We start from the raw sequence: 15,590 nt of genomic DNA on the forward strand, positions 1-15,590 counted from the left end.
AATCAAGAAGCGATGTAACTCTGCATTAAAGACACTCAATGAATCTGTCTCCACAACTCTCTGCATCAGTAAGTTCCGCAGATTTTGGCTGAAGAAATTCCTCCTCATCTTAGTTTTAAAGAGTTGTTCTTTCACTCTAATGCTCAGGTCCTGGTCTGTCCTACTATTGGAAACATCTTCTCGATGTCCGCTCTATCCAAACCTCACAGTATTCCGTATGTTTCAATGAGTTCTCCTCATCCTTCTCAACTCTGTAAAGTACAGACCCAGAGTCCTAATCCAGTCCTCATATGACAAGCCCTCCATTCCTGGGATCATTCCTTGAAACCTCCTCTGGAACCCTCCGAGGCCAGCACACTCTTTCTTAGATACAGAATATTGTTCACAATATTCCAAATGCGATCCTGCTAGAGCCTTACCCAGCCTCAGCAGTGTATCCCTGCTCTTATATTGAAGCCCTGTCAAAATGAATGTTAATATTGCATTTACCTTCCGAAACGCCAACTAAGCCTGCATATTAACCTTAAGGGAATCCTAAACTCAGGCTCCTCTTTCTACTAAAGTGCATAACTTCACATTTTCTCTCATTGTATTCTATCTGCCACGTCTTTGCCCAGTCTCCTAACCTGTCCAAGCCCATCTGCAGTCTCCCTGCTTCTTCAACACTACTTGTCCCTCCACCTATCTTAGTGTTGTCTGCAAACTTAGCAATAATGGCCTCAGTTGCTTCGTCCAGAACATTAATGTATAACATGAATAGTTGTGGTCCCAACAGGATCCCTGTGGAACTCTACACCTGCCAGCCCAAAAAAGACTCCTTTATTCCTACTCTCTGCATTCTGCCAGTCAGTTAATCCTCTATCCATGCTAGTACCTTGCTCCTGACACCATGGATTCTTATCTTACTTAGTAGCCTCCTACAGCACTTTGTCAAAGACCTTCTGGAAATCCAAAAGGGTTATATCCACTGGCTCTCCTCGGTCTAACTTGCTCGTTACCTCCTTAAAGAACTGTAACAGATTTGTCAGGGATGACCTCCCCTAGACAAAGCTTTGCTGACTCAGCCCTATTTTATCGTGCATTTCCAAGTATAGGGGCACCTCGATTATCTGAACGAGGTGGGCGGGCACTATTTCATTCAGATAATCGATTATTTGGTTAATCGATTAAATGCCTTTCCTCTGGGGCTCAGAGTTTTTAAAGTCTGCTCCCCGTTCAGGAGACTGCAGCAGCACGCCGTGCTCGAGCCCCCCTCCTTTCAACGCCTCCCCATGCCCACGACACTGCCCCCGCACCCCCCACTCCTCGCCCCCAGCCCCACCCCCAAAACCTATCCCCGTCCCGACACCACCTCCACGCCCCTTTCAACACCGTCCGCCACCCCACATCCCCATCCAGCACTGTCCCCCGCACCCCATTCCTGTCCAGCACTGCCAACGCCCTCCTATTCCCATCCAGCAATTCCCCCCCCCATTCCCATCTAGCACTGTCCCCGCCCCCTCATCCCCATCCAGTATTATTCCCTGCCCCCTCATCCCCATCCAGCATTACCCCCCACCCTGGCATCCCTGTCAAGCATTCCCCTGCCCTCTCAACCCTGTCCAGCACTACCCCGCCCTCTCATCCCCATCCGGATTTTCGCCCAGCCCCGTTATCCCTGACCAGCACTGCCCCCGCCCCCTCAGCTCCATCCAATATTACCCCTCCCGCCCCGTTATCCCTGTGCAGCACTGCCCCGCCCCCTTATCCCCATCCAGCATTACCTCTGGTCCCTCATCCCCGTCCAGCACTGCCCCCCACCCCATCATTCCCATCCAGCACTACTCCCTGCTCCCTTACCCCATCCAGCATTACCCCCTACCCCGTCACCGCGTACAGCACTGCCCCCATCCCTTCATCCCGTCCAGCGTTACCCCATGCCCCCTCACCCCCGTCCAGCATTATCCCCCGCCCCATCATCCCCTTCTAGCACTGCCCCACCCCCTTATCCCCGTCCAGCATTACCCCTGGTCCTTCATCCCCGTCCAGCACTGCCCTCCACCCCATCATCCCCATCCAGCACTACTCCCTGCCCCCTCACCCCCGTCCAGGGTTACCCCATGTCCCCTCACCCCCGTCCAGCATTATCCCTCGCCCCATCATCCCCTTCTAGCACTGCTCCCGCCTCGTCATCCCCGTCTCGCACTGTCCCCACCCGCTCCCCCATCCCCGTCCAGCATTCCCTCCACCCTCTCATCCCCATCAAGCTCTGCCCCGCCCCCTCACACCCGTCCAGCATTCCCCCGCCCCCTCATCCCTGCCCAGAACTGCCCCCGCTCCCCCATTCCTGTCCAGCATTCCCCCCATCCCTGTCCAGAATTACTCCCCGCCCCGTCATTCCCGTCTGGCATTACCCCCCACCCCCTCACCCCCATCCAGCATCATCCCATGCCCCCTCACTCCCGTCCAGCATTACCCCCTGCCCTGTCATCCCCGTCCAGCACTGCCCCCTGCCCCGTTATCCCCATCCAGCACTGTTCCCACCCACCCCCTCATACCCGTCCATCATTTCCCCTGCCCCCTCATCCCTGTCCAGCACTGCCCCCGCCCCCACATTCCTGTCCAGCATTCCCCCCATCCCTACCCAGCACTGCCCCCGCCCCCAATCCTTGACCCCTCATCCCCATCCAGCAATACCCTGACCCCCATCCCTGTCCAGCATTCCCCCTCCCCCCTCATCCCCGTCCAGCACTACCCCCGCCTCTCTCCGGGGAAGCTGGACTGGACACCAACAGCAGTTGCCTTTGTGGGGTAAGTCTCCAAATAGCGCGCGTGCACACACTTTTTGCTGCAACTTTTTGACAGGTTCCACCTCTGCCCTGTACAGGACAATGTTGGAGAGATTATCTGGAGTGGGGGGTTTAGAGTACACTTCTGTGTAGAACTCCATGGAAAGTGTGGGTGAGAGAGGGCGGGAGGTCAGTCATTTGGAGACGGTGCCTGTTTAATCATTGTAAACAAAAGACACAATCACTGTTTAAACACGTCTATGATGTAATGTTTCTACCGGGACCTCGAGATTTCCTTCGGATAATCCGATTTTTGGATAATTGGTATTCGATATTCGAGGTTCCACTGTATTCTGTAACCTCAACCTTAATAAAGGACTCTAAAATCTTGCTAATGACCGAGCCCAGGCTAATTGGCTTATAATTTTCTGTCTTTTACCTCTCTTCATAAACAGGGGTGTTACATTAGCCATTCTCTAGTCCTCTGAGATCCTCTGTGACTCCACTGATTCTTGAAATATTACCACTGAAACTTCCACAATTTCCTCAGCTGGCTCCTTCAAAACTCTGGGATGTAGTCCATCTAGTCCGGGTGATTTACCCACCTTCAGACTTCCAGCTTCTCCTCCATGTCCTTCATGATGGCCACTGCACTCATCTCTGCACCCACTCTCTTGAAATTCTGATATGCTGCTGGTGTCTTCCACTCTGGTGCCTGATAACATTCTTCCATTGACTTTGTTGTCAGACTGACACCCAGTCCTGATGAACCACAATTACCTCCAAATAAAAATTGAGACACTGAAAATGATCATCTTCAACCAAATTCTTCAGATTGATTTATTACAAATTTAAGATCGCATTTCTGATCATTATGCAATTGCATTAGTGCATTTAATAGCTATTTCAGTACCAATTTTAACCAGAGAGTTCTGGTTGTTAGAAAGAATTGTTATGGACCAAGCCAGACCTCTCAAAACATTTCAGGAAAGTAGCCCAGACCCTAACTTTGCTAGTTGTTTTAAGCAGGTATAAAGTGGATATTCTAGGAGAGAATTAGCAGTCAAACCACTTAGTTTTAATCAAAAAATTTATTTACAAGAATACTGAATGAAACACAAACAACAGAAAACAGAATACCAATAACTTAAACTCTCCAAAAACTCAACAGATCATCCCAACGTAATGATGCTGTTCCAAATACTTGGAACAAGCCTCATAAACACTCCTTAACACAAAAACTAAAATCAAACACAAGTTCTTACAAGATAGAAATCAGAGAGAGAGTACCAATTTGGAGCTGCTTCTGTGGGTCCAGCAGCTCTTCCATTACAAAAAGAAAACAAACCAGAGTAAAGCTGAGCTGGGAGAAATGGCCACAACCCTTTCATTGTACAAGTGTTTTTCTTTAAACTTGAAACCCTCTGTCTAAGGCAGTATCTGTTAGCTATTATCAAATTGGCCCTAAAACCCTTCACCTCCAGACGTTTTGGAACTGTGTTGTTTATGACCTCTCTGAAAAAAAGCCAAGGACTGCATAATCTTGTTAAAGGAGCAGTTTTATCACACAATGAATAACTTTAAGTTTAACTAATGTCTAGCTTTTTTGTGTGTTACAAACAGATGAATGTTTTAGATGTATGTTTTTAATGATTGTTTTTTGTGGGTTTGTTGATGAGAAGACCAGAGACCTGTTTGTGCACATGCGATTTGATTTAAGTTTAACGACTCTTACATTCAAAACGTGGGTGTCAGTTGTGCATTCTAAAAGAGAATTTTTAAAAGTCCTGTTATCCACTGACAGGGAATCAGGGGCACAGAAAAAAATGAAAGATCTAAAAAAAAATCAGTCAGTCAGTCGTCTGTGTGGTGTGCCATAGCAAATTTGCAGGAAAGTCAGCTTAAAACCCCTGTGTGTTTGCACTGAAGGTGAAGGAATAGTGATTTTCCTTTGCAGTTTGTTTTGGGTCTCTCCAGGAGAGATGAGAGCTAAAGTACAGAGTGTCTTGTGAATGTATGGAAACTTATTTGAAGGAAACTGGTTGCAGTTGTGCCAGTCTGTCTAAGAAACCTTTGTATGGAGAGAGTGGCAACTCCTCACTAAAGTGTTTGGTGTTTGTAAGGATATTGCTGGGAGAAAAGGAATAGAATGAATTTAATTTTCTTTGTCTGTAATGAAATATTTCCAACCTTTTTTGTACAGTGTAATATGGTTTGTTCTCTTGTTTAATAAATGATTTATTCTTTGTGTTTGGCAGGAGAGGGCCTAGTGGTGTTGGCAGTCAGGGAAGTTATCCACATGCACAGGGTAGATCAAGAACATAAGATGGAAATGTGGGACACAGTGCCACTCATTGCCCAAATGCTGCAGGAGTGCAGCTATACATGCGATCATCTGGCTGCTTCCATTGGCAGGTTGGGAGGTGCCAAGGAAGCCAGTTCCAACACCCACCATGTCAGCTGGTGAGGTGCACTGATCTGCACTGTGTCACCCAAATCATTTGTCCTCAGGAACAAAGGCACAGCAATAGGGGGACAAGGAATCTGATGCTCAGTCCAGATGTCCCTTCCTCGAGAGACAGACATGGAAACAAGGTGACTGTCTCCTTGTCAAGGAGCCTGACATGTACTCCAGGTGCTCCATCCTTATTAGCACTCCTGCAAGGACACACCAAAGTTAAGCAGGGCTACCATTTCCACACTGCCTGCCCAGGTCCAATCATTGAAAGTTACAACTGAGGAAGGCCCCCTCACCTCTAGACATAAGGACTGTTAGCATGTCTGGACCATCCAAAGCCCTGGCATAGCTTGGCCAAACCGCCAGGGTAATGTGAACAGCACTCTCCCCTCAAATGTGATAACTTTGACTAGATGTTTGTAGTCTGTAACTGACTGTGGTCTGGTATCTGAGGCTGCACTTGACTAATAGCACATTGACCCCCTGACTGATGAATGCCTCCATGGACTTCAGTGAGGGCTTGTCCCGAAGATTTCCAGACATTGCGGCACATGGAATGCAGGTATGAGATTCACATAGCACACTACTGTACTGCAACATGTCTGTCCCCTTGACCAAGGACTGCTGAACAGCAAAACAAGATCCCTGGTTGTGCAAATTAGCGAAGCAAGGGAGGATGCTGTGAGAATCCAGGTAGACACCAAGTGAGTGTGAGTAGCGCTGAGATGCAGTCTGATCCATAAGGTCACTCCTCAGCCTCTGAAACTCCAGGGAAAACAGCCCCAACCTATTCAACCTCTCCCTATAGCTCAAATCCTCCAACCCTGGCAACATCTTTGTAAGTCTTTTCTGAACCCTTTCAAGTTTCACAACATCCTTCTGATAGGAAGGAGACCAGAACTGCACACAGTAGTCAAAAAGTGACCTAACCAATATCATGTGCAGCTGCAACATGACCTCCCGACTCCTAAATGCAATACTCTGTCCAATAAAGGAAAGCATACAAAAAACCTTCATCACTATCTTATCTACCTGCGACTCTACATTCAAGGAGCTATGAACCTGCACTCCAAGGTCTTTTTGTTCCGCAACACTCCCTAGGACCTTCTCATTAAGCATATAAGTGCTGCTAAGATTTGCTTTTCCAAAATGCAGCACCTCACATTTATCTAAATTAAACTCCATCTACCACTTCTCAGCCCATTGACCCATTTGATCAAGATCCCATTGTACTCTGATTTGATAAGCTTTGCTCTTTATAAATTCTTTGCTAACAAAATGAATTCATGTAATAAGTGTATTGATTATAACTTGAATATCAGAGTTCAAATTTGACAAATACGTTGATTGTGTGGCCAAATGTCGTCCAAACTCCACCTACACGTTTGCTGATGTCACCACCATTGTCGGCCAGATATCAAACAATGATAAAACAGAATATAGATTTTTAGAGGTTGGTGAGGGGAGGGTAAGCATTGGGTATAGTGGGTATAGGGTGCCGGTGAAGAAAAACAGATGTTGATAGTTCAGCTTAAGTGATTAGAATGTGAGAATGGCAGAACAATGGTGTGTTTCCTGCCAAATTCGAAAGGATAGTAAGTGGGATGGGTGGAGAGGAAAGTGAGGACTGCAGATGCTGGAGACCAGAGTTGCAAAATGTGATGCTGGAAGAAGGGCTATAAAAGGGAATCCTATAAAGTGGCTAAGAACAGTGGGAAATCAGAAGATTGGGAAGGATACAAAAGCAAACAGAGGATAACAAAGAGTGTAATAAGAAATGAGAGGATCAAATATGAAGGTAGGCTAGCCAGTAATATTAGAAATAATAGTAAAAATTTCTTTCAGCACATAAGAAACAAACGACAGGCAAAAGTAGACATTGGGCCACTTCAAACTGATGCAGGAATACTAGTGATGGGAGATAAGGAAATAGCAGGAGAACTTAACAAGTACTTTGCGTCAGTTTTCACAGTGGAAGATATGAGTAATATCCCAAAAATTAAAGGGTGTCACGGGGCTGAGTTGAGTATGGTTGCCATTACGAAAGAGATAGTGCTAGAAAAGTTAAAAAGTCTTAAAATTGATAAATCTCCTGGCCCCGATGGGATACACCCTAGAGTTCTGAGAGAGGTGGCTGAGGAAATAGCAGAGGCATTGGTTGAGATCTTTCAAGAGTCACTGGAGTCAGGAAAGGTCCCGGATGATTGGAAGATGGCTGTTGTAACCCCCTTGTTCAAGAAAGGATCAAGGCAAAAGATGGAAAATTATAGGCCAATCAGCTTAACTTCGGTTGTTGGTAAAATTCTAGAATCCATCATTCAGGATGAGGTTTCTAAATTCTTGGAAGAGCAGAGTCTGATTAGAACAAGTCAACATGGATTTAGTAAAGGGAGGTCATGCCTGACAAACCTGTTGGAATTTTTTGATGAGGTAACAAGTAGGTTAGACCAGGGAAACCCAGTGGATGTGGTCTATCTAGACTTTCAAAAGGCCTTTGATAAGGTGCCACACGGGAGGCTGCAAAGCAAGGTGAGGGCCCATGGTGTTCGAAGTGAGCTGCTGGGATGGATTGAGGATTGGCTGTCTCACAGAAGGCAGAGAGTTGGGATAAAAGGTTCTTTTTCAGAATGGCAGCCGGTGACGAGCGGTGTCCCGCAGGGTTCGGTGCTGGGGCCACAGCTGTTTGCATTATATATTAATGATTTGGATGAGGGAACCGGGGGCATTCTAGCGAAGTTTGCTGATGATACGAAGTTAGGTGGACAGGCAGGTAGTACTGAGGAAGTGGGAAGGCTACAGAAGGATCTAGACAGGTTGGGAGAGTGGTCCAGGAAATGGCTGATGGAATTTAACGTGAGCAAGTGCGAGGTCTTGCACTTTGGCAAAAAGAATAAAAGCATGGACTACTTTCTAAATGGTGAGAAAATTAATAAAGCCAAAGCACAAAGGGATCTGGGAGTGCTAGTCGAGGATTTTCTAAAGGTAAACATGCAGGTTGAGTCTGTGATTAAGAAAGCGAATGCAATGTTGTCTCTTATCTCAAGAGGGTTGGAATATAAAAGCAGAGATGTACTACTAAGACTTTATAAAGCTCTGGTTAGGCCCCATTTGGAGTACTGTGTCCAGTTTTGGTCCCCACACCTCAGGAAGGACATACTGGCACTGGAACGTGTCCAGCGGAGATTCACACGGAAGATCCCTGGAATGACAGGTCTAGCATATGAGGAACGGCTGAGGATACTGGGATTGTATTCGTTGGAGTTCAGAAGATTAAGGGGAGACTTAATAGAGACGTACAAAATAATACATGGCTTGGAAAAGGTGGATGCTAGGAAATTGTTTCCGTTAGACGAGGAGACTAGGACCCGTGGACACAGCCTTAGAATTAGAAGGGGTCATTTCAGAACAGAAATGCGGAGACATTTCTTCAGCCAGAGAGTGGTGGGCCTGTGGAATTCATTGCCACGAGTGCAGTGGAAGCCGGGACGCTAAATGTCTTCAAGTCCAAGATTGATAGATTCTTGTTGTCTAGAGGAATTAAGGGCTACGGGGAGAACGCTGGTAAGTGGAGCTGAAATGCGCATCAGCCATGATTGAATGGCGGAGTGGACTCGATGGGCCGAATGGCCTTACTTCCACTCCTATGTCTTATGGTCTTATGGTTTTCTTGCAGAGAGGTGTTGCCAGAATGGTGTTGAAATACCTCCTTCAGACAAACAGCTTTTGAGTTCTTCCTGAGTGTTTTTTTTTAAATGAGACAAAAGCCCATGTTTGGGCAAGGTCAGGGTTCACTCAAACCCAAAAAAGCTTTTAGTTTTGCCTTTGGTTAGTGAAAAGGTTTCTGCTGGCAGCTGAGCTAAGAGCTTGCATTTCCTGCTGTTAGAGTGAAGTCTTAGACAGTGAGGCTTCCTCTTAAGAATCAAAAGGAGCAGATTGTTTCTTTCTTCTGGATTGGAGTGTGACAGCACATGAGAATCATAACTGCTTTGCTGAATTGTATCTTGGGCAAATGGTGTGTTTATGGGATGTTGCCTACATTGGAAAAAATGATAATTAGTGGTTAAATAATACATTATCTTGTTAGGTAATTCAAAAAAGTTACATCTTTTAAAATATTTTAACTGTGTTTTAAGAATAAAGATTGTTTTGATTAAAGTTTATCGGTGGACCAACCGAATCACATCTGGAACACAGCACCTTACACTTGCCTTCAAATAAGGCTATCTCTTTACAGTAGTTTTGAGGGGAGGGGGAGGAATATGGTCTGGTCCATAAAATTTTGCAGGTAAATTGGTCTTCCACGGCCTCTGAAAAGCCCGGAGCAGTCCGTGCTTGTAAGCTCTGGGTGCATAGATTTTTGAACTTAGAGTGTTTTTGATTATTTCCGAGATTGTTCTTTCTGTCCATCTGTGCATTATATATTTTCTCAACACACAAACACTTTACAAAAAATGCATGTATAAAACTGTTAAATATTTTTGCATAGTTTTTCAAATAATTTTGGAAACTAAACACATTTGTTTTTATTCGTGCCATTTTCTCAGACTCTATTGTTTGGCTCGCTGAAGTTCTATATGCCTTCTGGGGAATTATGCAATTTAGACATGCCCAGAGTGCAGGACCTATTTTCAGTGTGTTGAGTCACCTTTCTGACTAAATATATCAAGGGCAAAAATTGATTTTAAGAGAGGCTGAAAGCTTACAAGTTAAAAAATGCCTAACAAAGATACTTTCAAAAATTATTCATAATAATGAGAGAATTTCAAGCAATAATTGCATAATACCTTATTTTTTGGATTTGAAAAAAATGTTTAAAATGTTAATTTGGGTGCAGAAATTTCAATTACTGTTACAACAAATAAAAAGAAATCAATGTCTTTAGAGACTGCACAGTATGCTCAAGTCAGGCAGAAATCTGATAGCATTATGATACTTTGAAATCATTTTGCAAATCTGCACATCTCGAAGAACAGTAGGATATTTAAATAGAACTCATCACTTCTGAATCTTGCATCAAAAGACTTTATTTTGGGAAACTCTGATGCTACCTTTAAGTTGATGTAAATGTATTATAAGCATGACCATGTAATGCAATCATGTACCATCACAGCATCATTTCCATATGGAGAGGTGGTGGCATAGTGAGTGGAGGTAATGTCACTGGACTAGTAATCCAGAGGCTCAGATGAGTTTTATGGACTTGTGTTCGATCTCCACTCTGAAAACTAGTGAAATTTAACTTCAATTAGTACATCAGGAATTAAAAACTGGTCTCTGTAATGGAGATCATGAAACCAGTGTTTATTGTTGTAAAAATCCATCTAGTTCATTAATGGTCTCTCCTGGTCTGGTCTACTTGTGACTCCAAACCCATAACAATGTGATTGTCTCTTAACTGTCCTCTGACATGTCCTGGTGTGCCACTCAGATCAAAGACAATTGCCAATTGGGGGCAGGGGGTGGTGGTGAATCTTTGGAGTCTGATCCCATGAAAAATAAAGTTATCAGAAAAATGATGACTATTTTCCTGTGCTTGGTATTAGGAGAGAAATGATTTTGGCTTATTGTGTAAATACTTTCACAGAATTAGTTGTGCGTTTCACATTTGAGTGAGCAAGGTTGAATAATTAGTTGTATTTATTTTATTAATAGTGAGAATTTCAGATGTATAATGGGGTCATTCATGTTGTAGCTGTGCCTTCAGTAAGGACAGTTTGATTTTGTTGAACCTACACAAAAGAATACACTGAGTGCAATGAGATGACTGCATATGAAAAAGAAATGTGAATTTCCCATTTGACTTTAAAAAATTTACATATTTTCCCAGAGAAGATCCTTCCATGGTGACATTCATCTCTTTGAAAAAAGTTCTGAAAAATAATCTCTGAATTAATTGTTGTATAGCTAAGTGTGTTGTATAGAGGTTTGATATTCACTGAAATAAATGAATTAAGTCTGTTTGATATGATTGTGAAGATATGCGGAAAGTGCTACAGAAATACCTTATAACTATAAATAGTTGTGATTAATGTACCATAATTCTATTTTATAAGATTTTTTAAAATTGTAGATTTTTATAATGTTAAGGCAAAAAATGGTTTATGACAGTGATTTTTTATGCTGCAAACACTGCTGGAACTGTGTAATGAGTGTGACAGAACGAATACTAATCAGGTTTTATATTTTGCATATGTGTTATTTGCCAACGTAATAATTAATGTTATGCTCCTAGGTAAATGGTAGTGACCTCTGTCATAGAGCTGTAATAGAAATTTGACTTTACTTCCTTCATGTAATTGATGAAGCACAAAATTCTGGCATGCCTGAATCTAACTACTAGTAAAATTGCAAATAAACTTGTGAAATTTAATATATTATTAATTAACAGGTTATTGCTTGTGAACAGCAGTTGGACTACTCATATGATAGTCGGTGTGATGTATGGTCATTAGGTATCACAGCAATTGAGCTTGGTGATGGTGAACCACCTTTGTCTGATCTGCATCCTGTGAAAGCACTCTTTAAAATTCCAAGGTATGTCAGTAGATGGCTCTCTTGGCTTACTTCTGTTTTATAACTGTTGGCTATTAAATTCTATACATTAAGTATGAAAGATTATACCAATGATGAAATCAGAAAAATGTTTTTGATACAAACAATTGTATATTATGAAGTTTTTTTGTAAAATATGCAAGTAAGATTAACTGAAATATCTTTCATCTGTACTGCTTTAGCTATTTTTGTTAAATAAGATGTTGCCAAAGAATTGGACATTAACACATTAGTTTCTGAATATTGGATGTATCTGGTAGAGTACACACATGCTTCCTATCCAGGGGATTTTATTTGAATTCTCCATCCTGACTATGGTGCTCATATGATTTCTTGCATGACCAAGTTCCAGAAGCTCTCAAGCCATGCATTAAGCAAAATATAACATTGCAGTAATTTGCAGTACAGCTCTGAAAGGAGCAAGTGCTTTATTATAATCCCCTCCATAAATACAGTTTTTGATCTCTGACGAGAGTGTTAATCAAGGGTCCAGACTTGAGCTAGCCTAGCTCTCTGCCCTTTGTAGAAAAATACATAGCCCAGGTGGTAACATTGACAATCTAATGGAAGGAACAGGAGAGAATTAATGAGCCACAAAATTAATACAGAAAAAAACTAAATAGAAGGAAAAGCTGATCATAATGAAAGTATTTAATTAATTAAATGGGTCTGAATGGTGGGCAGGTTCATGGGAATTGGTATGTTGGTTTTTGATAAAACACTAATTGTTGAGATATTTACAGGTAACATGGTTTAAGTTGAGAATATATAGTGTCAATGTTCTGAGTACTCTAATTAGTTTGTTTTTAGTATGTAACTTCAATGCAGATATTATTTTTTAAAATAATAACATGAAATACATACTTCTTTGCTGAGAGAAAGCACTCTAAGAGTTAATTCAAGATTTGTAAAAGCGAGGATAATTTGCACTTGCATGGTGCTTTCAGAGCATTAAAATGTCCCCAGTAACTAAAACATGTTGTATCTAAGGGTTCATTTTTGAGAGTGACTTCTTTTTGGTGGTAATCATGATCTTTAAATGTAACCAGTTAGCATGTATATAAACTTGTTCCGTATTACACCTGTATGGCTCACAGACGATCATTCTCAGGATTGCAAACCAGAAATCCAATCAAAATAAAAATATGGATCTTGCATCTCATCCAGTTGTGTAACTGATCGGAAATATCAAAAACAAAATGGATAAATTGGAATGGGAATGGGAGTGTATGGAGGAGTGGTAAAGGATTAGAACATTATTTTCCAGAGCTAGAATGAGTTTAATTTTTATCAGTTATGTATTTCAATTAATTTTCACTCATAAGATGGTGTGGTTAACAATTCAGCATCTGAGTGGCAACTAATTTTGCATCCCTCTTTAAGGAAATAAGTGATTGGCAAAGCATGAAAAACTGACTGTCAAGGATTTTCATGCTGGAGTCAAACACATTGCATATCAAAAATAACTTGTTCTTCATTGCTGCTTTCCTCCCTACAGCTATTTATTGCTGATGAGAATTTAAAAGCCATAATAATACAAGCCTTGACCTTTTTATCTGCACCATCATATAGTTATTATCGCAGGCCCTTTTGGTTACAATTTGCATTTCTAATTAGCTTCTATTCATATTTAGATTAGGGTGGCAAGAGCTCTGCATCACAATGTTATCTCCATCCACCGTACCCAAAACCTAGAAATGAACATGACATGGTGTGTGAAAATTGATATTCAGTAGTATTTTATCTTGTTTCTCCTACATTTGTGTAAAACTGGGCTCGCGAATTATTGTGGAGAACTGAATACAGATTTGCAATATTGACAAATTCCATTAAATAGTTGAAACTTTAAATGATGACAAAAAATCAGTTTCTATTTTTGGACGTTTCAAAATCAGAAAAATGAGAGGGTATTACATGAAAGAAACCAATTTCAAATGGACGTGCATCTTTATTTAGTCCTGTTAAATATTTTTCTCAAATTTTGTTTCAGTTAAATTGAAGGATTGTTGATAAGGTCGCTAGATATATTGAAAACCTGCTTATTTAACTCTTTTAGAACCAAGAAATTTATTTTCTTTTAAAGAAATCACTTTATAAGTAATAACTGGATAGTCATATCGGACCAGACATTAATGGTTTGTTTCTCCATGTGGCACAATGTCTCCCTTATTAAAATGGATTCTTGGACGCTGCTCATAAATCTCCTGAATAGGCCCTCCAATACCTGCAGATGGAGATAAATCATACTGAGAAAACACTGAACCATGAAATGATTCTGTTAACATGTCATCTGTCTGGAATATATTTTCAGATCTCCAACAGAAGGGGCTGAATTATGAAAGGATGGTGGTCTGGCATAGTTGGTGATTTGGGATTTAATACCTTGAACTTTTCCCCATCTGTTACAATGCATGTTTTTTTTAAATTTTAATAAAAGAAAATGGCTGCTAACAGAGGCTGACAGTATAATGTTAAAATTATCTGAAATTGAACTCTTAAGAACTTTTGCTTATATATGTGTGATGATATTATTAGATTAATAAAAACAATAAAATACCAGTGCATTTGTTTTAAGCTCATCTCATCCTGGAAATAAACACAGTTTTTAAGTTGTACATTAATATCACAATAAAGGCATGCTTCAAAAAATTCAATATTTTGAAAGAGAAGCTACAATTTTACAAAGTGGTATTTAACCGACATCTCTAAAACTCTACGAGCATATTTAATGTTGTGAATACTGTATTATTTAGTAAATTTTCTGGACGAGCAGACTTAGTCAAAATATTGATCTATTTTGGTTTGCCTTAACATAGAAATAATAGTTTGTGGTATAAATATATTGTCTGTTAGTCCTTTGTTTGCTAGTGCAATGTATTTATTTTAAATAAGTGAAAATTACTGTTAAAATGACTGACACAGATCACATGAATGTAAGAATTTGATATCAACTTCTTGGTTCTTACTAAACTCTCAAGTTACTTATGAGATACATGGCAATAGAAAATCACCAAAACAGTTTTGGTTCATGTGTGATTTGGAGTTGTTAAACTACTTTCGTGATTACATTTTCAGTGTATTCTTTTTGTAATCTTAGTCCTGGGCATTTAACATGGGCATTTTCATATGATTGTTCAACAATGCAGAATAAAAATTGATGCAGTCAGTGTTCGTCAAACGCATACCTTATGTGCCATGAGGCTAACAAGTTGATACATGCAGTATTAAGTAAATCAGCTATGTAAAGTTTGGAACAGTATTCTAATGCTAGTTTTGTTTTTGTAGCCATTAGAGTAACGTGGTTATAAGGTCACTAAGATTGGGAAATAAATGTTTCAGAGTAAGTAAAATTTCAATGAGACGAGCAGAATGGAAGAGGAGAAATGGTTCTGAGAGTAAAGGATGACATAAAATCAGCAGCAAAAATCTTGTCACAAAAGGAAATAGAATAGAATGGAGGAGATGATGAATAATACGGTAGGAAAATGCTCCTGAGTGTATTTTCTAGGCCTCCCAAACTATTGTCATACTATTGGAAAAAGTGTTAAATAAAAAAAAAATTGAAACATATAACAAAGAAAATATTTATGGGCAAATTTAATCTTCAAATCAGCAAAATATTTGGCAAAGTTAGTCTGGAAGATGGGTTGAGGTATGCTTACCAAAAACCACCCTGAACAATATACTGTATGTGAAACAGCTTGGGATAAAATATTGTGAAGTGATTTAGGTCTAGTATTGTGAAGTGAAGCAAATTTAATTAGTAATCTCATATTAACTTACTCTGGGAAAATTGAATTTTCGAATAATTA

General features: G+C 41.0%; 1 protein-coding gene across 10 annotated transcripts in view; it reads left to right on the top strand.

Annotated features, from left to right (window-relative positions):
• The window catches only part of myo3b (myosin IIIB), a 586,128-nt gene that overhangs the window by 93,687 nt on the left and 476,851 nt on the right, over positions 1-15,590 (top strand). For 9 of the 10 annotated variants that reach the window (XM_072579295.1, XM_072579293.1, XM_072579296.1 and 6 more), the window contains one exon: positions 11,615-11,760. In XM_072579295.1, coding sequence (XP_072435396.1) covers positions 11,615-11,760 — 146 coding nt within the window. Of the gene's footprint in view, positions 1-11,614; positions 11,761-14,089; positions 14,891-15,590 lie in introns of those variants that run through there. The other variant, XM_072579303.1, reaches the window with a different exon arrangement.

Source organism: Chiloscyllium punctatum, chromosome 10 (genome assembly GCF_047496795.1).
Source record: "Chiloscyllium punctatum isolate Juve2018m chromosome 10, sChiPun1.3, whole genome shotgun sequence".
In the NCBI taxonomy this organism is placed as follows: domain Eukaryota; kingdom Metazoa; phylum Chordata; class Chondrichthyes; order Orectolobiformes; family Hemiscylliidae; genus Chiloscyllium; species Chiloscyllium punctatum.